At 40.6% G+C, this 26034-nt stretch overlaps 2 protein-coding genes across 8 annotated transcripts in view; one reads left to right on the top strand and one right to left on the bottom strand.

Moving 5' to 3' along the window:
- Positions 1-26034, bottom strand: part of LOC100114586 (inactive dipeptidyl peptidase 10) — a 96180-nt gene that overhangs the window by 44201 nt on the left and 25945 nt on the right. Inside the window, exons 1-2 of one of the 4 annotated variants that reach the window (XM_031929491.2) lie at positions 14722-15254; positions 14142-14197 (exon numbers count right to left, since the gene is read on the bottom strand). The exons of 2 other annotated variants lie outside the window; for them this stretch is intronic. The gene's annotated coding sequence lies outside the window, so the exon portion shown is untranslated. Of the gene's footprint in view, positions 1-14141; positions 14198-14721; positions 15255-26034 lie in introns of those variants that run through there. One more of the 4 variants, XM_031929490.1, reaches the window with a different exon arrangement.
- Positions 5583-8160, top strand: LOC100677953 (interferon-inducible double-stranded RNA-dependent protein kinase activator A homolog B-like). 4 transcript variants are annotated; one of them, XM_016987447.2, is made up of 4 exons: positions 6094-6264; positions 6611-6933; positions 7009-7722; positions 7840-8160. In XM_016987447.2, exons 1-3 carry the CDS (start codon positions 6183-6185, stop codon positions 7693-7695), a joined length of 1092 nt encoding a protein of 363 aa, XP_016842936.2. In that variant the 5' UTR covers positions 6094-6182; the 3' UTR covers positions 7696-7722; positions 7840-8160. The 4 variants fall into 4 exon arrangements, with proteins under 4 accessions (XP_016842937.1, XP_031785356.1, XP_016842936.2 ...); XM_016987448.3 differs by lacking the exon at positions 6094-6264 and adding an exon at positions 5583-5935 and having other exon boundaries at positions 7009-8160; XM_031929496.2 differs by lacking the exon at positions 6094-6264 and adding an exon at positions 5594-5855 and having other exon boundaries at positions 7009-8151.

The raw sequence follows: 26034 nt of genomic DNA, 5'->3' as shown, positions 1-26034 counted from the left end.
CTGTGCACACGATGCACGCAGCCTTGGGGGATTTCCTTAAAAATCCAGTCGATATTGTCGCAAGCTTAATTTTCTCAGCGCCGAAATTTCCGGCGGAGCGATATAGATTGTGTATCGCGCCAAGAGCTTTTCGGTTCGAATGATCATTGGCTCGAGCACTGGACGCTTATAGTGCAGTATTAGGTACGCGTGCGAGCTCTGCTTTTTTGCTAATGTGGGAAACTCCGTGTACGTATACGCACATGTAAATTTGATCCCCTTTATTGTATTGTATACTATCCGCTATTGGGCGCGTTCGGTGTTTGGACGGGTATTTCTTTCGCGGGATTAACGACTCATTTTCCGAGCGAAGGATTTTTTTTTGCTTTTCCGCCTCGTTAGCGTTAAGTATGGGTTTTTTTTCGAATAAATGCGCGATCGGCTTTTAATTAATGCTGATTGAGGCGCTTTTGATGCCGCCACCTTAGCTTTACTTTGCATAATCATATTATGCATGCACGGAGCATTGGGCAATTGAATACGACGCTTTTATTCACGCGCGCTCATTTTTACTGTATACTCGGTCTTTTTATTACAATATTTAAAAAGTGTTAAAAACTCTAACAAATACTATACAATCAAGTACACATCTGTATTTGATTGATGTTCTGTCTCAAAAATGTATAAGTAGTATTATTTAAAGCAAAGCATATTATTAATTATAGTCGTAAAAATAATCAACTGAATGATAGACTCAAATCAAAATATACAAAAACATTTTAAATTTTTGCGCCATTCAACCGGATGTCATGAAATAACGATTCAAATCGAGTTTTCAAAGGCTTCACAACATCCAGCCACCTCTTTTTTAAGAGAAATGATATAGAATACTTTTGAAATTATTGCGTTGGGTTTTAGAACCTCAAACTGCGGGAAAATATTTTTTAACGGACAAAATTTTCTGATAGTTTATAAAAACTGAAAACGAATATACGAATTAGAAAAATTGCTATTACCTATATAAGAGCATTCCTATGTGAGAGTCGTCTCTTTTTATGGGCTTACACTGCACCTCGAAAATTCTATAGAAGCAACTCCACATTGAGGTGGCGTTTGTTTACAGCAACTGGTAAAGTTTTTCAAAGCGCATAGCTTTTGTAAATAGAAAAATATTCGGCCTTGTTTTCTCTAAGAATATAATCGATCGTGAAAAATGATACGTCTGTACGCGTTCGAAAAAGTGGTCTTCCGATAGCGGCACTCTTTCCCGATCGGCATAACGATAGGTACCTCGCGCTTTTATAGATCTCATCCTGCAATAAAATTCAATATCCGCCGGCAGGCCGAGTCTTGGCGCGACATCGCTTCATAGATATACTTATACTATACAGTATATGCGTATATAAAACAGCACACCTCCTTCAGCGCAGCTTCTCTCCTTCATTTTTCACTGCTGCGCACTTTTACCCCTCACCGCGCGCATTTGAACAATTCAGTCGTAGCAGCCCAGCTATACGTATAATACGTATATATCGTCGCTACATACGAAGAGTAGCACTGTTCAAATCTCCTGCGAAGACTAGCACAACTCAAACTTTAAACAACGAATTTCTATAAAAATTTCCCGATTTTCGCGAAACTGTCCCTAATGAACATTTATTAATATTCACAATTTACAACTTTTTTCTAGCGACGATATATGTTTCTAGCGACAATATGTGTGCGTATGTGTGTGTGTAGCCTATTCCCGCGCGGCGTCGTCGCCTCTCTTCCCAGGTGCTCCGTCTCCTTTTTTCCGAGCCTTTTATTCCCCTTTAAAGCGAAGCGACCTCGATTTATTGTTCCTCGGCGACTCGACGTGACCGACCGTCTGTTATTACGTGCACTAGTACGCCGACTGCGCAAGCCGTGGTGGTATATAGAGTCCAGCTGTCGCGCAAAAAATCGGAAGAATAATGGAATAAGAACTGCTGCGGAGCAATCAGCGCGACTTGGCGCAGTCAAGAAAGAGCGAACAAATAAAAAAAATCGTGGGCTCTTATTTGTGGGGGCGAGCTGCAGCGACCCTTTGATGCAGCGACCGACGGGTATACGGGAAAAAGGTAAAGGGTAATATGGATGAAAAAAAAGATGGAAAAAGTTAATTTTTTTTTTAAATTGAACGCACTTTGAGAACCGCCGATGCCGCTGAATTTTTGTAGTAGCAATTATTAAGGTAAGGATTTTACAAGCGTATAGTGATATAATGAAATATAAAACGCTTTTCTATTTAATTATTTAACGACAATGGATTTCCGTGAAATAAAATTAAACTTTCGTTTAATACAATGCGGAGTTTTATTGAAATAGATGTACCATTACATTAATTGGGGTGTCTTTCAAAGCAAATAAACGAATAACCGTTGGAATCAGTTAATTATTATTTCATATAATGTTTGAATCCCTCTTTTTACTTTTTGTAAATTTTTTATTGAAACAATAAATTATTTCTCTTGTGTTCATAGTAATGGTGGAAACGATAAAATATTTAAAATAGCCAAATTTGGAATAACAACAAAAAATACGCAAACGTCTATCGATTGTCATACCTATATAACCAAGGTCGTAGTATAAGCAAATTTCTTAGAACGTTAGGTTGTAATGGTAAAATACACTTCGATTAGACGGTATTGTCAACGGGTGCTTTTTATGCACATGTCAGTCAATTTTGTAACGTGTATCCAAAATGATACTAAAAAGTACTCTGTTCAAGATTTGCCTTATAACGTTTATGATATACGTGGAATCCAGATACAGAAATAGCTTTATCGTTACAAGGAGAAAGGATTGTGTATCGCAAGTATCAGTGAGTATTAGTTTATATAATTAATATTACACAAACATACAATATTTCTCCGGAAAATAATCGAAGATTTATAAATTTCAAGGTAATATTCATTAGCCGTTGTCTAAAAGAAAGCATGAAGAACACAGTCCTTTTACATGATAAAGCTGATAAAACTTTATCCATTTTTGGTTTTCAAATCCCAATACATCTATTCGAAATTAACGAAGGGAATCACTTCTTAAAGAATTACCAACGATTTCAAAATGTTTATGCACTTAATGAAACTCATATGGAAAAAAAGAACGCATCTATTTCCAGTGCTTTTATTATTGTAGCCAATACCTTGAAACTTTCAAGTATATTAAACAAATTGAGGGATTCAATTTGGTGGAACCATCAAGCTCGTTATTTTATCGTCAATGAGAATTCACGAAACAGTTGTCAAATGGCAAGCGCAATGTTGTATATTTATGTATCGATTCTACTTTTAATCATTTTGCAAGCAAGGATTCAAAACCATGGAGGGAAGCACAACAATCCAAACCTATAGGCAGTCCTTGGACCTTATTTCAACTCTTTACAGAACGTGCTTTTGAGCTATTTGAAGAGGGTAAGAGGATTTCATTAGCGCGCATAGAAATGTTCGTTTACAAAAATTCTCAGGTATCAATTTTAAATTTTGTTTAGACGAAAATGTATGCAGCAAAAATCTATTTTACGACAAGGTGAAGCAGTTGCATAGCTACAATTTAAAAGTTCACGACTTCCCGCCGCTGTATCGTTATGATAAAGCAAACGTTGGTTGTGAACGATTCGATGTAGTAGAATTTCGGATCACGTCCACGGCTTTGAAACATATATAAACGCCACGCTTACTGTAAAAGATTCTGAATGACGGTCAACTACACGGCTGGTTACAAGATATAATCACTGGCAGAGTTGATAGCTTAATATTTGGCTACTTCATTCGCAATTACTGGCGATTGCAAACGCATTCAAGCATGGAAAGCTCTCTGAAAATCGTAACTCTGAAGGTACCACTTACAATTAGATTCACCGACAAATTAGCAACAGTTTTCAATTCACGTTTTTTTATATTTTTATTTACAACTTCTTTCATTTGTATCATAACTTTAAAACTTATTCTTGAAATTTCAACATCTATAGCTTTTCCAGAATATTTGCGAATATTCGCAAACAATCCAGTTTTAACAATACCTCGTAACTCAGCTGGCAAAATTATTTTGATAGCGTGTATAGTTATAGAGTTCGTTTTTAGTTGATTTATTTTAAGGGTGAACGTATAGCCTGCGTATGCTCAGACACATATGAATCGTACTTTTCTTTTCATAATAAAATCATACAAATTTCAAAAGATACTTTGGCAGACAGATCCAGTGGTTTCATTTTTGCAGAAGACCATTTACCTACACTTTTCACTCAATTTTTTAAAATCTGAGCGCAGGTGGCTTCATTAAATTAATGCAGGATCGGGAATCAGTACATAACCTAAGATACAACGCCGCGAATCAGCAATATTCAGAGGATAGTTTTGAAATTGAAAGGTTTTCCATTCCCGTTGGTATTTTAATAGGAAGTTGGATTCTAAGCATCCTGATATTTTGCATGGAAATGGTTATTTTTAAACTTAATAATAAGCTATCCATAAAAAAAAGAAATACCTTCCGTGTATAAAAAATAGCGATTGCTTGTGTGCACTTTAACTATCTATGTAGCAACATAATTGTAACATCACTGAGGTACTATGAAAAAATTGATGAATGTATAAATAAAATTGTATCGGAGAGTAATATTTTCCTAAATAATTTTTACTTTAAATTATATAGAGTGTGAAAAGTTTCCAATCGCGTGTTTCATGATTATTTTCTATTTGTTAACAAATAATTATTGATGTTTTGTTGTCGCTATATTTTTTCAAGTTCAATACTAGACAAATGCAGTTCTAGCGTGTAAAAAAGTCGTAATCTTGCGTATCTTATGTTTTATGTATAGCATAAATTATTTGCTTATAATGGCGAATTAACAATTATAAAATAAGTACGCTGCGTATCCAGTTTTTCACGTGTTTTTTTTTGTTTTTTTAATTTTCAATCAGTTTTTGTGAGCCGATTTTAGAAAAGCAATTTTAGCAAGATGAATGTATTGCAATCAAAAATGTTAAACCGGCAATAAAATAATTTCTCAAAGTGTATTATATTCTTACTTTTGTACAATGCGAGGAACAATTGTCAATGTCAAAAATATTTTTTTTTAAATCGAAGTTAAAAAAAATGTTTATAAATACTGCAGAAATAAAAGAATGTTTAACAATAATTCAGTAATTTTATTTTTAAACTTCGAGTTTTTTTAAATATTTATGGTATTTCTAGAAAAGTAACATTTTTTGGAAAAAATGTTTTGATTAATTGTTTGAACATTTTTTAAAATCTCCAGTCGTGTTTCAGATTTCAAAACAGTTCAAATTATAAAGTAACTGTATGTAAAGTTCAGTTTTAATATTTGCATCAATAGAATAATTTCATTTTTTCCTCCACACATCACTCCGTAATAACTTAATTAACATATAAGCTGTAAGCTTATTGAAAAACGTAAATGAAATCACAGCACACAAATTTCGAATTCGCTCGTTGTACAACACTCCCCCATATTGTATAGGCATAAGTATACCTATATATACAATCATCTACACAAGTATAGTCTGCTTTTGTTTTTATTTATATATATATATATATTACATAGCCCTACAGACGTGTATCGTGTTCGTTCAAACATTTTTCGCGTCAGCTCCTGTACAGCAGCACGAAGCTATAAGTACCTATATATAGATATAGTAGGGCTTCTCGGGCGCCGGGCGGTGATTCGTCAAAATCTTGCGAGCGCGACACTCGTACATACATACGAGCAGAAAGAAAGGAAAACAAAGACTTGTCAGAGTGAGACTGTTAATTCCACGTGCGACGCTGACCGAGTGCCATCGCGAGAGAGAGAGACCGGGTGCTTAGCTTCCTAGTGTTTATCAGTCATCAGGGTAAGTATGTTTTCTACTTCTGCTGCTGCGTTATTGGCTATCAAATCTGTGGGTCTAAATGCTCACGAGAGAAGGCATAAGTAAGTATATAATTTGGACTTTGGAAAAATCATAAACGCCAGGCCCTTCTGTCCCTTGTGATTAATGCGTATGTATGTACATACACTAAGATGGTTACGTAATTGTTAACGAGACTCACGGTTGATGTTGCTCTCGACACGGCGCCGTAGCGTCGCTGTGTGGAGTTCACCGAACAAAGCGTGCTCAGAGCGTTGTTTGTTGTCGTTTCTCGGAACTGAAATCGGAATTATCTTCGATGCTCGCTGCATGCTCTTTGCGTTCTCTTGCAATGCAGGCGAAGAAGGTGCTTATATGACGATTTATAACTCGTTTTGGACGTTTGAAATATGTATGTACATTGCACGTAATTTACTTGCTTAATTAAAGGGAGCAACACCGACAATTCATCTCTGATCATCTCGTTTACTTTAAAACCGTTGGGGGTATCACACGTAAAAAGGAATAGCGAGGAATAGCCCTTACTTATATAGGATTTTTATTCTCAAACAGTTGTCAGTTGATTCTCTTTTATGAGAGTGTTCAAATACTTCTGTCAATTAAATTAACGAAATTGTTCATTAAATTGTATAATTCAGACCATTAAATAGTAGACTGATTTCAGAAGCAAAAAAAGCTTGCTTATTAGTATAATGATAAAAATCAATATCTTGAAAATATTTGTGTTGTATTTTCAGGTATTTTTGGATATAGATTGCGATTAAATACTGTCACAATGGCCGTGGAAAAAAATCCTGTGACCATACTACAGGAGATGGAGGCAAAGATTGGGTCAGCGCCTATCTACGAACTGTGTCCCAGCGAACTCTTGACTGTTCCACCAATATTCACGTTCAAAGTTTCATGCAATGGTCTTACAGCCTATGGTTCAGGCAAATCTAAAAAGGATGCCAAACAGAATGCTGCCCAAAACATGATTGAAAAAATGGGTCAACGCAATATTGTGATGAAACCAGCTGCAGCTGCATCTGCACGAGATAACTCAATTCAAGAATTAATGGTAAATTAACAGTAATTAACATAAATGAAATCGAATTTCACAATATTTTGCATTAAATCTGTGTTCAATTTATAGAAACTTTGTAATAAGCTTCAGTTAGAAGAACCTATTTATAAGGAATTAGAGAGAACAGGTCCCCCTCATGCTCCAGTCTATTCAACTCTGTGCACGGTGTCTAAGTTTCAACAAGATGGCACTGCTAGGACAAAAAGACAATCCAAACAAATTGCTGCTAGGAAGATGATAGATCAGCTTAAAGATACTTTCAGTCTTGCTAGCTCACCCCCGGACAATGGCAACAAGCGAATTAAAAGAATGGTCATGGACGATAACGCAAACACTATAGACTTTTCTCAAGTAAATGCAATTGATCAAGCATCGAAACTAAAAATCAATTATCAATTGAAAATGGAAAATAAACGCAAGGAGTTGTTTAAGAACCTTAGCAGTTCTTCTGTCACCTTCACCATTCTTCTGTCAAACTTGCAAGAAATGAGTGATTTAATTCAAGAATGTCAATTGAACTGCAGTAGCCAAAAAATCACTAAACTGAAGCAAATGTTTCAAAATGTCATGGACACAGCCAAAATAGATTTTCATCATATGCTGTTGCAAACTGCTGATCCTGCAACGTTTATGTTGATTATTCAATTGAATATAGTTCCAGATGTTATAGAGATGAGTATTGGTAAAACAAGGGAAGAAGCTGAGTGGCGAACAATAAGCAAGGTAGTAGGCAGTCTCAAGGAGCTTTTGAACTGATTGACATTTAACGATGTGGATAAAAAGGTGATTATTGTAGTTCATTAGAAAAATTATTTCTAACATTGCATATATTTATATTTAAATAATCTAGAGAAAATCTTTTAAAGATATCAAGTTTTATTAAAATATTTTTTATTTAAGCGATTTGTATTGTGGATCAATACAGTATTTGATAGGTAAATAGCGATTACCTGGTTAAACGAAATCCAAATATTTTGTACCGCATTAAAATTTGAATAGTTTAATACTTCTGAAAAATGTTATAAATTTTCTAGCAATAAGTTTCATTGTACATTTTTTTTTTCTTACGATGACTAAAAACTACTCTGTGTTAATAATGATGATTTTAAAAAGGGATGAGGATTATTTAAAATCGAAGAACTAATTCAGTTTGTTTTGATGGATGTTTACGAAATTGATTTGACTGTAATTTACTCTAATAAAAATGGATTGTGCAAGATATACTCTGAGGCACCTCTTTTCGAAATTTCTCCAAGCATAAGGCATGGTAAAATAAGTCAGGCCATAAGCTGTTTCATTTTGATAAACGAGCGACTCAAAATTCATGGATTAGTCGTGTAACTTGCAACGTGCTAGTTTTCGGCGAAACACATCAAATCAGACATAATTTTGGCATCGCTATAGTTATTGCTCAGAATCCTTAAGAGAGAGAGAGAGAGAGAGAGAGAGAGAAACGACCCATAATAACGCGTATAGCGGGGGACGCACAAAAGGCCACCAACACGCGTAGAGAAGGTAGAAAGCTCATGTTACCTGTACATACCCCCGTAGCAAGTCCGCAACTCAAAGTGCGCACTTGGCCAATGAGAACAATGCCAGCAGAAAGCCGAACATAGAGATAGACAGACAAGCTGCAGTCGGAAAATGTAAAAACCAGGATGATTCGCGGACGGGATCAGAAAGGGAGAAAGATAGACCCACGCATACACAGGCTGAAAAGCCGCTTACAGCTTTGCCGAGGGCAAGAAAGTGAGGCTTGTGATTTTTCATGCAAAAAAAGCTCACGCGTTTATGACGAGAGAGACACTAGACGCGGCTGCACATTAAGGCGGAAAATACCGCGCGAGAGCTTTCGCGTGTTTAAGAGCCTGAACCTGCGGCGGGAGAGGCATTTTAATTATTCCGTAGCCACGCGTGCCAAGCGCGACCGCGAGCGGGGGGATCATTATGGAATTATACGCGGCGCGAGCTTTACGAGCTGGCCCGCACTGTTTCGGCTTTGATTTTTGTTACGAGAGTTGTGCAGAGTGGGTCACCGTTTTGACATGTTCTCCGCGAAACGTGTATGTCCGTGATTATTCGAATAATTCATGATTATGAAAAAGCACTTCTTTTGATGAAAATTAGTTTCGCGTAACTCTTTCACTCGGTTGGCGCAACGCGCTCGAGTGTGTCATTACACGAGGAAAACAGCAAATTTTCGAATTTTCATTCCTGCACTTGAACCTTTCAAGGTAGCAGCTGCGGCTTATATACTCGTTGGAAAGATTACAGAGCCTACGACAGGCTTTCGCGCATGAATAAAGCAGAGAAAAAGCTATTCAGCGAATTGTAACGTTGCGGAAGCCTCGCGACTGGTGACTCGTCGTTCTCAAGTACGAAACTGACATTCACACTACATGCATCGTACGCAACAGTTCCCTTAATTTCGCCTCTCAACGAACTGCCTATGCAAATTTCACCTCGGCTCTGCTCGACCTCTAAAAAGAAAACCACCAAGGACCGGAAAAAACGACGCGAAAAAAGCCGCCAGCGTTAATTTCTTCAGTGGGGGCTGAGTAGCGCGCGTGATTAATTAAAGCCCACCGGAGAGACATCCCGTTCCTCCCGAAATTTCGCGCCGCATATTTCGTTTCGTTCCCTCGCGAGGCCCTTTGTCTCGAGTCGTACAAAGCCAACTACGAAGCGTATAATGCGCGCGATGGCGCGAGACAATGCGGGCGCATACTTATATATGTGCAGGTCGATAACTACTGCACTCGTGGAATAATAAACGCGCTTCTTTTTTGAGGCTGCTGCTACAGTACTCGGCGGCTAATTTTCTAGGCTCGATTCGCTCGCCGCGAAGCTTTGATATGTCGCATTTAATCGTCGAGGCCTTATAATAAAATGAATCGACGCGATGCCTATCACGACCGAGAAGTGCTGATGGATAAAATTATTCACGAGCGAAATCGATTCGGTTGATAAGAGCTGCCCTCTCTCTCTCTCTCCCTCTCGGTCGAAGGCGTACAGGCAATTTCGAGTGATTAACTGCGTATAAGCCGTCGTGCGCGCGGAGAAGAATGTAACGACTCGTCGATATCAGTTCTGCGAAGGAGCTAAACGCAAATTATACATTACGTAGAAGGGGCATAAAGCGCGGAGCTGTGTGGATTAAAGGGAAAAACTGCCGACCGCATCACGCGCGGACATTTTAAAACCGCGCGCACTCTGCGCCAGCTTTATACGGCTGGACGTATTATATTCGGCCTCTTCAACCGCCGGGCAACGCGAGCATAATACGTTGATGTCTCATTCGTAAAATTTAACGGGGCATTTTTTATACGCAATCTACGCGGGAGCTTTTACTTTCTTTATTTTTTTTTAAATCCGGTGTGTAATGGGGCTTGCTTGATCGATGCAAATCGCTCATCGAGCTTTAGGCGTCGGTTGCAATGGAAATCTTATAATCGCACTATCTTTGCTCATCCTGTCAAATGCACGTCTGACCGCGTCAAGTCTCGTGTCTAACTTTGCTGAACACAAACAATAGGTAAACGGAGTTAGTGTACGAGTTCCTGTATAACTATACGGTTGTTGGGACAAGCTTTGCTGTGTGCAGCGATTATCTAATTACGAGGCCTAATTTAAGCGCATACTATATAGATATGGTGATTATTTTTCTTTTGAGAGTTATGGTAATCGTTTGAGTAAACTCATTTTGATAGCCAAACCCAAGGGATACTTGTAACTTAGCTTGTTTGGTTTGGTTAGGTTAGCGGGTGATTTTTAACTTATCATATTCAAAGCTACTTCTCGATTGCAAAAAGACCTCGACTATTCTCACCCATTGCAATACATCTTATATCTAGGAAAGGAGACTCGTCTAACTTGAGGCATTATTGGCGCCTATTATTAGTCTCTCAAATTTTCGAATGTTGCGGCCAAAGGTAGTAGTGCCAATGCTTTTATCCAGACCGATTACTTAGAACCCATTAAAATTATTTCGGTAATGCCTGTGGCGAGTGAGAACGCTTTAACCGTAACGAGGGAAAATTGCGTGATGAATTTTGTATGTTGATCCGGGCTTTCAGACGTGCTGCAGACCACTCTGAAGAATTATTAATCAATTCTTATTTTTAACTCTATTCGCCGAGGCTTTGAAATACATTTTTTTATTGTGACCATTTAGTGTTCATTAGTGACCCACAATTTTCCAAAATTAGAAATAGACCAACGGCTCATACGCGGAAACACATTCGCGGCGGCTATATGGCAATTTAGTAAAGCACATGATTCAATTAACAGCACTAACCAATATTCCACCCCCTCGACGCCTATGTACAAGCTCAAACATCAGCCTACACCCAGAGACACGAGCGCCTGTATATGGGCTTCGCTCTAACACCCAGCCCCCTGATCAACGAAAACACAGTCAAGTCGAGTGATTAGGCGTCGGAGCGACTGCTGCAGGCCCGTCCATACCCGTATAGGCATACACGTGGCGGTAATCTAGTGTGATCCGAGCGTATCGCGACAGAAGACGAACTGCGAGCAAGCTCACGGGCAAATCAAGCGCTCGCGAGCCGAGCCTATGGCTATAGGTATAGGCGCGGCGTTTCGCTGATTAATTGTTCGGCGCGAGCGCGCCCGTAGTTGAATATCGCGCTGACAATGGCGTAAAGGCCTATTAATAGCGCGCGAGAGCTCGTTCCCTGCGCTGATTTTTGATCTTGAATTTAGCTCGCGCGCGCGCGCGCGCAGTCTGGCTTTGAACTCGTCCTCCGCCACCGCCGCCGTCGCGGTGAGCTTTGACGAGGTATAGCCAATCAGTCGCGCTTTGTTATCGTTTTAGCTACGGGTCGTAAGCTTTTTTTTACTTTCGATGATTCTAGAGGTTTTCCGGCGATTCACGGATCGTCGTTTTATGTTAGAAGCTTAATCGCTTGCAATAATCGATTAATAATTGACTAATTTTTAAATTTTTGACTATCCAACACGAAGTGAAGAGCTTTGAACGGATTAGAAAAATAAAATTCCTCGCTACTGCACTACAGCTCTTGAAAAGAAAAGTCCAAATCTCCAACGAGCTCACACACTCGACAGAAAACGTAATCAAACAATAGTCCGAGCCACACAGCTATAGACCCTCAAGCTTCGAAAGGCAGCAGTGCAGGTGGAAATCGGAGAACTGGCGGCGCTCAGGGGAGTGTACAGTATATATGTACCAGCTGCAGCGAACGTAAGCGTTATTTTTCTCGGAATCACTCGGCGCACCTGGAGCAGCTCGTTTCTTTCTATTGTAAGAGGCCCCCGCTGAATCCCGGCGCAGTGCGTTCGCAAGCTCCGCGGAATACCGAATCGGGCACCGAAGAAAAGCTCCGTCGCCTCTGCGCACGGATTACCGGAAAAGTAGGGAAAATCGCTGCGTGCGTAGTATGGAAAAGGAATCCCCCTTTCATCATTTTACGCACAATTTACCTCTGAAAGTTATCCCGTTATCCCGTCGCCGAAGCGATCGCGGGAGCAATTTGTACAGATTTCTCAACGGACGACTTGCTCTCTCGTTGTTTGTTCAGCGACGTCTCCCCACAAATCTTTCCACGAAAGGATGCCGATCGCACTCGCTAATTGTCCATTAATCTTGCGTGTCCCTCTTTGTTCTGCTTCGCTGTTCCGACGCCGATAAAACAAAAAAATACGAAGCTGCTTCCGATTCGAATCGCGATTAATTTCGCGCACATCACACGCCTGCTCCGAAATCAGCGGTAGCATGCAAAAATGTCAGCTTCTCCGCAGAACACATATAGCTCCGGGCGCCGTTCGTTAGCGAATTTTCTCAGGAGCCAGTCGAAATTAGCGGACTCGCTGCAATTTTCCAGCCGGGGATTTCGCAAATGAAATTAGCGAATCGATAGCCGCGCTTAACGAAGCCGGCGAGTGTAGAAGAGGATTGCATTCGTTACGCACGTTTGTCCGACACGCGACTACGTGTAGAGGGATTAAGGATGAGAAATCGTGAGTGTCTTTTTGGAGCGCGCGGGAGAAGATAAAAAAGCCAATGTGCTCTAACGCTTTCGAGGGGATTTTCATAGAGTAAGAAGTAGCGAGAGTAATTGAAGTTTTTAATTTAACGTGCACGGTATTATAGGATTTTTTTCTCGGAAGGATCGAGTGCTCGCAATTTCGAAGTTTTTCATAGTACGCAAATGGATTTCTTAATCCAGTTCAGAGTTAAAATTTGAAAAAAAATTTAATCTAAAGATTTCGTTGAGTGTGGGAAAGGGTATGATTCACTTGCACAAGGTCAGAAAATTCCGAGAAGTACCCGCGAGTCAAGCCGGAACAAATCGGCCCTTCGAATAGATCACAAGCAAAACACTCGAGTACAGCCCCGAAATCCGCGGATATAAAGACCGGCTGAGTATACATTAGCCGCATAACTATATGCAGCCTCTATTTCGTAAATTTGCAATTCGGCTCTGGATCTCGTCCGCGTTTTAGCAGAAAGCGCTTGCTGCGCGGATTTTACCGCATGAAAAATGCCCCACCGCGAGAAGAATGAAAAGCCGACGCGTAAAATAAAAGCTGCGCCAGAAACGCAGCGTGAGTTTGCGCATTGAATTCTTCTCTCTGTGTGGGGAGTATGCTCGTGCGCTCGTCCCGCTTTTCGGAGCAAGTACCGAGTGGCTTGGTAATTTTTTCAGTCCTTTTAAGCCGGTTCCCTTCCAGTTTTACGCGCTGAAAGAGTCGCTGTGTGGAGGCAATTTTTTATAGATGCCTGACATGGCACATTTGCTTTGCGTTACCACGATGATTATTCGCTGGTCTTTCTCTCTTATAAAGAGGGGTAATTTTTGCTGTAAGCAGAGGATCGGTAATTGCTCTTGACATTATTGTGCGAATGTGTGGATAATATTTTTGGCTATGCTCTTAGAAGCTCTTTATAATTAATGCATTGCCATTATTTTTTTTAGTATGAAATTTATGATGATTATAATAAGACTTTTCAATCCTGCCATTGCAACATGTACTCATATAGACATAAATCATTTTTCAAAAAGCTATCTGACCTGAACGTGAGATTTTTTCAACGTTTTCATTCAAACCGAGAGGTCACTGATCCTCAACGAACTTTCAAGATTGAACTCACAAATTCCACACTATTACCGTGAAGCCAATATTAGACCAGAGTGTACGTAAAGATCACAATTACTCACAATCAGTATCGTCGAAAGCAGCGCGATCCTCGGCGTCATTATCATTTCCCGCGCAGCTGAAAAAAGGAAAGATTAAAGACCAATTCCATGAGTCCGCTTCGTGAAAAATATAGCCCTGTCCACCCCCGGTATAAAGCCACCGCGGATAAACTTTTCCCGAAACCACCGCGAGCGCGCGGATTAAAATTTCTATCGCATTTTTGCAGCGAGCGAGCAACAAAAAAAAAGAGAAAAGAAATAGCGCGAACTTTGTAAGTATGCGCAGTCGAAGGGAAACAATCTCGCGCTGAAAATATTGGAAGAAGTCGGCCTGCCAAGATGCCACGAGGCGGAAAATAAATTTCCCAAAGAGTCAACGGGAAGAGAAACTGCGAGAGGCAAACATCTGGACGCGCGGGCGATACCTGTTTATCTGCGACGCTCGTGTGTGCGGCTCAGCCAATCAAATCATCCGGTTGCGCGCGCGAAAATAAATTTCGGAAGCGCGCTTTTTTCACGCACCAGGGAGAGGGTTTTTCGAGCGAATCGCGCGGCTATTGATGAAAAATATATATCGTATAGGAATGTTGATGAATTGCACCTTCATTTGCCGTATTGATGCATCGTTTGATGAAATGCTGTCCAAATACGAGTTAATAAATTTAAATATAGAACCGAGTAAATAAAGCGCGAACGGCTTGTTTACGTTAGATTTGCACGACGGTATGAAATAAATGTAGCTTCGCGCCGAACCTCGCCGTTTCTCAGTAACGAGAATATGAGCTCAAAATATTTCTAGCGCAGAATAACCGCCCCCTTAACACACATTCACTGCAGGAATACGCATAAATCAGCCGCACGGAAAAACGTCGCATCCCTCGTCAAAAGCTGTACAAGTCAAATCTCGTTAAAAATACACAGGATTAAACAAGTCGCGTACAATGTCGGTCTATACGAGAGCCGCGGCGCGTCAAGAATTGGATTATCCCGCGCTTGCTTCGCCTTCTGATGGGATGCGCGACAACAACGAGGTTAATCGGTTTTTTGCACCGCAACTATTACGGAAACTAAACCGGCTCGCGCAGCATCTCGCGCGAAATTCGTCGCGACGAGGTCCGCGAGCGAACAAACACTGATCCGCTCGACGATCGTCGCGCGACGACCAAGATAGCGCGACGCAGTACAGGAGGGAGTAGCGGATATATATATATATATATATATATATATATATATATATATATATATATACACACACACACACACACACGTGTATTGTATATAGGCGAGCAATAAGCCGGCAGATTAAAGACGAGCGCGTCGTTGTCGACTCTGGCACGCCGACAGCCGGCAGCTGATTTTTTCCAAGCGAGCCGTGAAATCTCGCGAATTATTAACGTCGAGTTTGCTGATTGATGGCTGTGCTTTCGTATTTTTACCGACGAGTTATTAATTAAGTTTCAAGGTGCCGGGTAAGTATAGATGGGCCGATGTAAAAATAATTGGGTATGCTTGTTGACGAAACATTTATTATTTTGTTCGTGTAGCGACTGGCTGATTCGAGTGATTTTCCATTTAATGAGTGAGCTTTCGATGATTATCATAGGCATAGTTTCAATTTTGCGATTAATTCTGCGTGTATATAAAAGTGCGGCTTCGCTTCGGAATGCGCAATTTCGCCTTCCGAGTAGTTTTCATATGAAGCCGCGGAGACAGCGATGGGAAAAATAGACAAAGGAGAGCCGTATATGGGGGGCAATAAAGAGCTGCGACTGCGAAGGAATAGAACGCCGCAACACACACGAGTGTACGTGTATATAGGGTAGTTGCGTGCGCGATAAAGGAATAAAAAATGAGGCTGCGCGAGGTACTCGCATAGGAACCGTATACAATACATACGCAGAGAGAGAGAGAGAGAGAGAGAGAGAGAGAGAGTCGCAATAATGTGATGAAAATGCATGAGCAGTTCGTTCTCTACTCGCTCCTTTTTTCCGTATAACAGCTATAGGCTGCTGAATATTCACGGCGAAATCAATTATGGATGAACAAATTTGAAGACCTCTGTCAATAGTTTATCAACCAATGGAGGAGTGTCCGTAACGAAAAAAAAAAATCGGCGACGAATGTAAATTAGGCACTTTGTCCATGCAGATGCACGCCGCTGGGGCTGGAATTTCACGAAGCGTGTCTGTCAGTTATAGTCGTGTACCGGTTTGGCTTAATCCGCGCGCGAGAGAAACGCGCTGGGGGAATTTCACAGCGGAATCGGTGAAAAAGTACGTTAATTCGCGCAGACCAGCTTAAAACGTCGAAATTCGTGTCATCGCGCTTTATGACAGCCGAAATTGCTCTTCCACTGCTGTACCGAATTACCAGCAGACGTTCCGAGCTTGATATACAACTGAAAATTCAAAGTTGTAAATCCATGGTTTCAGAAGTACAATCTGAAAAGCGAAAAACTAGAGTATACGTATCGAAAACAATTTCGTGAACGCGCGCAAGCTCTCGACAGTTCGTTTATCGGAAATTCAATACCATCTTTCCAGCGGCATCAACCTCTCTCTCTCTCTCTCTCTCTCTCTCTCTCTCTCTCTCTCTCTCTCTCTCTCTCTCTCTCGAGCAGATCTCTCGCGTGTCACTGACGAGACAGAAATTTTTATCCCCATATCTCGCGGACGCGTAAAGCCAGGAGACGGTCTCTCGCGCGAGCTAAGAGAAGAAGAAGTCGCGGCGACAGATGAAAGAGAGAACGTGCCTGTGGGAATATTATTTCTGGCCGGACCACTTTTTCCGAGCCTCCTGCCACGCGTCGCGCGTCAACCGAAATAGCACGTACGTAGCGTGCGAGCTCTAGGCTGAATTTTTCTGCTTTTTTCGGACGCTTTCGGAGATTCATTGCGACAGCTCTGCGTGCGCGGTTTTAATTACCCGCGCTTTATGGAGACATCAGCGATGTTTGCGGTGTATACTTATTTTTAGGCGAAGGCGCAACTTTATTTTATCACATTCGCTTCGGGATGTGGCTGCATGCGCTTCACTTCGTGAGATTAATTAAGCAGATGGATGTAAAAGTGTGCTGACGTATAACACAATTGAACCTTCTTGTTATTGATTGACTGATTAAATAAATCTTGGAAATAATAGTGCTCGTAACACAAATTTTTTATCGGATACCATCAGACGCTCAAACCGAAACAAAGCAAACAATCGATTAAGGTACTCAAATGAACGTTTCCTCAAATTTCGGCTGGCCCGCGTTGAGGAAAAGAAAGGCAAACGTAATTGCAAGCTGTAACCAGCGTATTTTTTGCGCTGTTTTCCGACGACCAAACGTTTATTTGATTCCCCGCTCGCGGAGAACTGCCAAGAGACGATTTCCGGGCTCTGCCCACACGTGCACGTCTCTTAGAACTGGCTCTGCGGGACTGCCTATGTATACGTGTTTGCGAAAGCTCGATACTTACTTTTGAGGCTTTGGAGGGAATACGCCGCCGCGCTGCGGGAATCTTTCGCGATAGTTGAGGGCCTCTGTTTGTTTGGGAGACTTCACTCTCGCCCGAGAGCTAGGACTCGATGCTTTACGCAAGTATATATAATACTTCTTAATGAAGATGCTCGTGCTAGTAGTACAGCCGATTTGAGCTTTCAGTGTGATTAGTCGCGAGCTGTGGGATTTCGAATTAATTAGGCTTACTTATCATGCCATATTCACCTGATCTATCGAAAGGATTATTTGGTGATTAGGTAAAATAGATTCAATAAAACTTGAAATTTTTGCCACCGCATCTCAGCATAATACTTTATGGCAAGCGAAACTGAGAAGACTCGCTCGAAAATGCAACTTGCCGTAGAAATGCGAATCCCAATAAAACTCCCGGCGCAGAGACTCGGATGAAGAAGAAATAATTTTGCCTCTTAAGACAATCTACTTACGCAAGAGCAGCTTACGCAAGGAGAAGCAAACTCTCCAGTCGAGCACTTTATAACGCTGCATTATCGTAATTCAAAACAACAGTTTCATTGAAATTGCCCGTTGGAGCAATTCTCTCCCCGCGAAAAATAAGAAAGGCACGAAGCAGCCTCAGATAAAGCCGAGTATGGTCGGCCGCGTAGGGGAAACGCATTGCCCGCGGGTCAAAGATCGATGTTCCCTCGCTATACTCAGACTCGTTCACACACGCACACATAGCCATACAAGTATACCAATGGAATAGGAGTCGTTGCTGGCGCGTTTTCTCTACACTGAAGGTGTCCCTCGGTATATACTTGCCGCTGGTATATTCTCTCTCTCTTTCTCGCCTGCCATGGGTGCTCCGGTTCGTAGCCATGGCAACCTGCTGTCGTCGTCGCAACAGCTTCTCGTTTGGCCGGGACGTAGGTCATGGCCATCGCGTTTCTCTTCTATCTATCTATTATGCGTACTCTACGTACAGCTTTCGAATCGCGCATTGTCCTCTGACGTCTCTCATTTCGTCGACTGTTTTTATCGCCGAGAAAGAGAGAGAGAGAGAGAGAGAGAGAGAGAGAGCGAGAGAGAGAGAGAGAGAGAGAGAGCGAGAGAGAGAAGCAAAGACAATGCTATCCTTGCGGTTGTTAGGAGGCCGCTGATTCCCATGACTAATGGAAGAACTGAAAAATAGTTTCGCCATTATGCGAACATAGTACAGGATTCGAACTCGCGGCAGAGTGAGAGAGAGAAACGCAATCCATCAGACCGCTTTACATACGCACACTCGCTTGAGTGTGTGAGAGAGAGAGAGAGAGCCTGGCACACGTGTATACATCGCGCGCTAATGTGACTCCTCTCTCGTGACGTCTCTGTTTTCGAAAAAGCCATAAATCCCGACGGGATAACATTCGAAATGTGCTCGTTATTCAAATCCATATTACGCGAAGTCGTGCGCGCAGCTTTTCCATCAGTTTATATTTCACCGAGCCAAACGAGAAAACGTCGCGTATGCGCACGCCTGTATATAATGAATGCAAATACTGCCGATTTTTTCTCTCTCTCTCTCTCTCTCTCTCTCTCTCTCTCTCTCTCTCTGTTTCATTCTCTAAAATAAGCTCCCTCCTCTCAAAAAAAAATACAGACCCGGCAAAGGAAAGCTTTAGGATACAGGCGAAGATCGGAATAGTCTTTGATCTCGAGTGTACGAAAGTCCGTCTCTCTCATCTTTCTCAATTTCGATCCGATAACACCCGACGTTCGTACATACGACCGGTCATTTTTTAATAAGTGCCGGAGGGCTCGCTCCTCTTCTCCTTCCCAGAGTCTTACTGATCGATCTAATGTTCGCATCGAGGGAGAGATTTCACCCTTGGAAAGGGGGATTTCCCAAGTTACAGCCGATTCGGCTGTATTGCCGATGACGTATGGCCGATATGCCTCTCGGACTCAACGGAACTACTGACTCGTCGTACCGTTGTCACTTTCTCTCGTCAAACTTTGCGCTATATTCTCACGATTTTACTGCGGTGTACGTTTTGTTAATGCCTGCAGTGTGTGTGTACGTGTGTGCAACGACGAATGAATAACGATTTCGTTGAATATTCATCTGTGTGCGGGGAGTCTGAGCAAAGACTCCACTAACCTCCGGCGAGGATATCTCCGGACCATCCCTCAGATTACACGATAATAAAATAATTTATAAGCTCCCGTCCCCCGATCTTCTGCTCTTCTCCCCCCGTACACACGCGCACAATGACCCGAGCGTTTATTCGTCGTCCCGAAAAAGAAATTCTCGACGCCTCTATCGGTCCTTCTCCAACTTCCGCAGCTCCCCTTCGGAGGACAAACAGAGCGTGTTTACGTGACGGGAGGCGAATTTTGAAGGTATGGAGGTAATAATCCAGCTAATCGCCTTTGACGTTAATTAAAAACGAGAAGAGGAAACACGGCCGTGACGTCATTGGTCCTATCGTGTCGGTCGTATAATTATTATTAATTAATTAAAATCGCGATTTACCTCTTGGATATATGTGCGTGCGGCGTGCGAGGCACAGAGAGAGAGAGAGAGAGAGAGAGAGAGAGAGAGAGAGAGAGAGAGAGAGAGAGAGATCTATTTTTAAGAGACTCGTATAAGCGACAAGAGCTTTTTTCAGAGAAAGCTCGGTTGATTAACTTATTGATACTAATAAACTGATTAGAGAGACCGCTGGGGAAGTTCTTTGAATCTAGTGGTCACATATAGTGAATCACTGTTTCGGAATTGCGTTCAGGAGAATATGAGACTGTCTCTCGATATTAATTTATTGCAAATGAAATACAATACAAGGCTGCATCCTGCTCTTAAAAAAGTGATAATCAGATGTTGTAAAAGATTTTAGAGAGAAATTAATTATGTGTGAGTGTGTGTGTAAGAGATAATTTAAAATTTTTAGATTTATAATAGTAGTTTTGTTTCATTCGAGGATTGATTTCCAAATTCAAAAATTTAAAAGGCGTTTTAGTCTAACAATGATATAACTATCTTGAAATACGTTTGATGATATCCAAGTATTGGAGAAATTATAAACAATATACCTTAGCGCGCAAAGCGCACTAGGATTTTGTCGCTGGAAAGCCATCGGGTCAATTACATACGTATTTATTTTAAGAGCGAAACTTTCCCACCGCTACATATTAAAGCTTTTATGCGCGCGATCCGAAAAAGCGTAAAAATAAGGAAGCATCCAAACGGAAATGTTGAGTTCTTGACAGAGTTCAGAAAAGTTCAAACGGAATTCTCTGAAAACTTGAAACCATCTCCGTGTTTACTTTGTAATGTAAAATCCTCGCCTCGACTAACTGGCGTTTTTAAGACTCTTTTACTGCGTTTTTCCCCTGATCATCTCCTTTTTTTCGTCTAGTTTGAAAAATATATAATCTCGGCGTAAAAAGCGTCGGAATTTTTTCTCTCCGCAGCTTTAAACGGGCAAGGGTCGAAGAGCAAGGCTTTAATGCTCGTTAACGTAACATCGTAAGGATAGACGCTCTGCCGAAATAGCGCGGATTTTCGTCATTTCGAAATTTGAATTGTAAATGCTTGGCGCCATATCCTTTCCAATTATACCCGTGCAATTTTCCTCTCTATAATTATTCGTCGCCTGCGCCGCCGTTGGCCCAAATTTATAATACAACCGGCAACGATGAGTAATCATTATTCAATTTCATTTGAGCGCGCCATTGTAATATTCTCGCGCGGTAAATAAACGCCTAAAATTCAACGGCCACGTATCTGTAGTATAGTGTACTGTCATGCGCTTATGCAAGCAAGCAACAAAATAGCTCGCGGAATCGATGACTCGTGCGCTAACGATACGAAAATGAAATCCCAGCATGCGCTACGAGCGAACAATGGGCGAATCGACGAGGCCCGATTACCATCGGCAGTTGTGCTCGTTAACATAAAAAGGAACGCATAATTTGATGAAATCGTACACGCAGCTGAAGGGAGCTTTTATTCTCGCGTCTGTCACGGCGCTCTCGGAAGGAGAACGAAAAGAGCGGGAAATAGTCGCTTCCGGTCGTCTCGAAACTAATCGAGCTTTCGCAGAGGCCTAAACGGAACGATCACCCAGATACGCCGGTATCAGCCGTAAAATTACATAAAAAAGAGACGGAGCTGATGGCATTGTAAAGAAGAAGAGGAAGAAAGAAGCGCGTGTAAGAGGGAGGCGTAAATATCGACCCTGTAGCATCGCAGCCGACGACGAGCAAGAGCGAAATCTTCGAGGGGGGTGATACGACCGAAATTTCAAAATCTATACTACCGCGTGTACGCCTTCTGGTAATCCGAATTTATAGGCGAGGGAGGATGTGTACGCGTACACGACGTGGAATTTATCTTTCGAAATGCCATTGAAAGTGTGTTTTTTACGCTGCACTTTTACAGATATAGATAAAGCTCGCGTGCGCTGCGTGAGGGCAGGGAGCAAAATTTTGGGGAGTCGGGAAGAGCCACCGCGTACGCTTGTGTCTGGCTGCACTCGTAACTTGAGAAAAAAAAAACAAGTCCACGGATAAGGTGTGCGATGATAAATGAATCTCCGTTATATTTCAAATATGCATCTCAAATCCCATCAGGGCTAATTAATCATTCCTCAACTGCACTGGTAAATCCGACTTCGCTTTTAATTTTGCAAAAGTGGAACGTCCTCAGCCAAAAACACGCTGCGGCTCCCTTGGAAAAGGATCAAAGCACTGGGCTTTAACTTTTCTCTCTCCGGGCCATAGCGGCAGAGCAGCGGCGCAGAGATGCGTGCCGCGCGTTAGGGGATCGATAGCGCAGAGGCAACGCACACAACCCCTCCTGTTCCGCCCAGGACTGCGCCGCTGCCGTCGCTGCCGTCGCTCCCGTGGCGGTGTGCTACTATATACATACATACGGAATATACTCCTTCGCGAAGCAGCTACTTTTGCTCTTTTTTTCGGAGCGCCCTCCTCCCTTTTTACGAGGAGCTTCCACTTTTTTATTGATACCTATCCCGCTCTCACTTCTAGCTTTCGCGCTGCTCTTCCTTTTATGTATTTATCTCCCCGGCTAGTTCGTCCATCTGTCCCCAGCTCTTTATGCGAGAGGGAAATAGAGTTAGAGATAGAGAGCCGAACGTCTCTCGGGCTGCACACATTCAGTTCTTTTGCTCTTTGTCGCTTCTTTACCGCTGGCGCGCTGTGTTCTTTCGAGACTATCTATACGTTAGTATATACTCCCTGTGCCGCCGTGTATTCCGCCCCGCACTCTTGTGAGACTTTGTAACGCTTTTTTCTGGCGGATAGGAGAGCGAGCTACCTCCGGAGTTTTAGCGCCGGCGCTTTTTTGGGAGTGGCGACGTGTTGAAGTAAAGACAAGGTAGGGATTGGTTTGGTGGTAACTGCTAATTCCTTGATAAGTATAAAAATAACGTGGCTGAAATATGTAGTTAATAGAAATAATTAGGTCACGTGTAACCCACCTACAAGAGGAATTAGATAGCGATTATAGTATAATTTTTTTCATAAAATCAATATAACATTTTTCCTGCAGTTTCTTCGTTCAGTGAAAAGAAAATTATCCATATGCATCTTTAATTTTTAAAGTTCAATTTGAAATAATAATAGAAATCAACTGGTACAACAATTAGTGTTTTTACAAAGTGGTTAAGCAATTTAACTTTCAACTGAGGTGACAAAGAAGTTCTTCGGTCAATATTAAATTTGAAAATACATTCCCCCTAGTCAGAATTGCAATTTGCAGAATGCATAAAAAAATGATTTTTAAAAATATTCTGTTTAAGATTTGCCTAATAACGTTTTCCGTTTATTATTAATATTCCGTTTTTTTTCTTCTGAAACATAATTGAAGTATTTAAACTTTAAGGTAAGATTCATTGGCCTTAAAGAAAGTATGAAGAACACTGTCGTCTTCAATGAGATAGCTGATAAAACTTTATCCATTTTTGGTTTTCAAATCCCAATACATCTATTCGAAATTAACGAAGGGAATCACTTCTTAAACAATTACCAACGATTTTAAAATGTTTATGCACTTAATGAAACTCATATGGAAAAAAAGAACGCATCTATTTCCAGTGCTTTGATTATTGTAGCCAATACCTTGAAACTTTCAAGTATATTAAACAAATTGAGGGATTCAATTTGGTGGAACCATCAAGCTCGTTATTTTATCGTCAATTCACTTTCGTTTAATACAATGCGGAGTTTTATTGAAATAGATGTACCATTACATTAATTGGGGTGTCTTTCAAAGCAAATAAACGAATAACCGTTGGAATCAGTTAATTATTATTTCATATAATGTTTGAATCCCTCTTTTTACTTTTTGTAAATTTTTTATTGAAACAATAAATTATTTCTCTTGTGTTCATAGTAATGGTGGAAACGATAAAATATTTAAAATAGCCAAATTTGGAATAACAACAAAAAATACGCAAACGTCTATCGATTGTCATACCTATATAACCAAGGTCGTAGTATAAGCAAATTTCTTAGAACGTTAGGTTGTAATGGTAAAATACACTTCGATTAGACGGTATTGTCAACGGGTGCTTTTTATGCACATGTCAGTCAATTTTGTAACGTGTATCCAAAATGATACTAAAAAGTACTCTGTTCAAGATTTGCCTTATAACGTTTATGATATACGTGGAATCCAGATACAGAAATAGCTTTATCGTTACAAGGAGAAAGGATTGTGTATCGCAAGTATCAGTGAGTATTAGTTTATATAATTAATATTACACAAACATACAATATTTCTCCGGAAAATAATCGAAGATTTATAAATTTCAAGGTAATATTCATTAGCCGTTGTCTAAAAGAAAGCATGAAGAACACAGTCCTTTTACATGATAAAGCTGATAAAACTTTATCCATTTTTGGTTTTCAAATCCCAATACATCTATTCGAAATTAACGAAGGGAATCACTTCTTAAAGAATTACCAACGATTTCAAAATGTTTATGCACTTAATGAAACTCATATGGAAAAAAAGAACGCATCTATTTCCAGTGCTTTTATTATTGTAGCCAATACCTTGAAACTTTCAAGTATATTAAACAAATTGAGGGATTCAATTTGGTGGAACCATCAAGCTCGTTATTTTATCGTCAATGAGAATTCACGAAACAGTTGTCAAATGGCAAGCGCAATGTTGTATATTTATGTATCGATTCTACTTTTAATCATTTTGCAAGCAAGGATTCAAAACCATGGAGGGAAGCACAACAATCCAAACCTATAGGCAGTCCTTGGACCTTATTTCAACTCTTTACAGAACGTGCTTTTGAGCTATTTGAAGAGGGTAAGAGGATTTCATTAGCGCGCATAGAAATGTTCGTTTACAAAAATTCTCAGGTATCAATTTTAAATTTTGTTTAGACGAAAATGTATGCAGCAAAAATCTATTTTACGACAAGGTGAAGCAGTTGCATAGCTACAATTTAAAAGTTCACGACTTCCCGCCGCTGTATCGTTATGATAAAGCAAACGTTGGTTGTGAACGATTCGATGTAGTAGAATTTCGGATCACGTCCACGGCTTTGAAACATATATAAACGCCACGCTTACTGTAAAAGATTCTGAATGACGGTCAACTACACGGCTGGTTACAAGATATAATCACTGGCAGAGTTGATAGCTTAATATTTGGCTACTTCATTCGCAATTACTGGCGATTGCAAACGCATTCAAGCATGGAAAGCTCTCTGAAAATCGTAACTCTGAAGGTACCACTTACAATTAGATTCACCGACAAATTAGCAACAGTTTTCAATTCACGTTTTTTTATATTTTTATTTACAACTTCTTTCATTTGTATCATAACTTTAAAACTTATTCTTGAAATTTCAACATCTATAGCTTTTCCAGAATATTTGCGAATATTCGCAAACAATCCAGTTTTAACAATACCTCGTAACTCAGCTGGCAAAATTATTTTGATAGCGTGTATAGTTATAGAGTTCGTTTTTAGTTGATTTATTTTAAGGGTGAACGTATAGCCTGCGTATGCTCAGACACATATGAATCGTACTTTTCTTTTCATAATAAAATCATACAAATTTCAAAAGATACTTTGGCAGACAGATCCAGTGGTTTCATTTTTGCAGAAGACCATTTACCTACACTTTTCACTCAATTTTTTAAAATCTGAGCGCAGGTGGCTTCATTAAATTAATGCAGGATCGGGAATCAGTACATAACCTAAGATACAACGCCGCGAATCAGCAATATTCAGAGGATAGTTTTGAAATTGAAAGGTTTTCCATTCCCGTTGGTATTTTAATAGGAAGTTGGATTCTAAGCATCCTGATATTTTGCATGGAAATGGTTATTTTTAAACTTAAGTTATGCGTAAAAAGAGGAAATACCTTTCATCTAAAAAAATCAGCGATTAGAGTTTGTGTGGTCTTTTGGTAATGAATATAGTTTTAACTACAG

The sequence above is a fragment of the Nasonia vitripennis genome, chromosome 4 (genome assembly GCF_009193385.2).
Source record: "Nasonia vitripennis strain AsymCx chromosome 4, Nvit_psr_1.1, whole genome shotgun sequence".
Taxonomy (NCBI): domain Eukaryota; kingdom Metazoa; phylum Arthropoda; class Insecta; order Hymenoptera; family Pteromalidae; genus Nasonia; species Nasonia vitripennis.
This window is presented reverse-complemented; position numbering and strand designations above follow the sequence as displayed.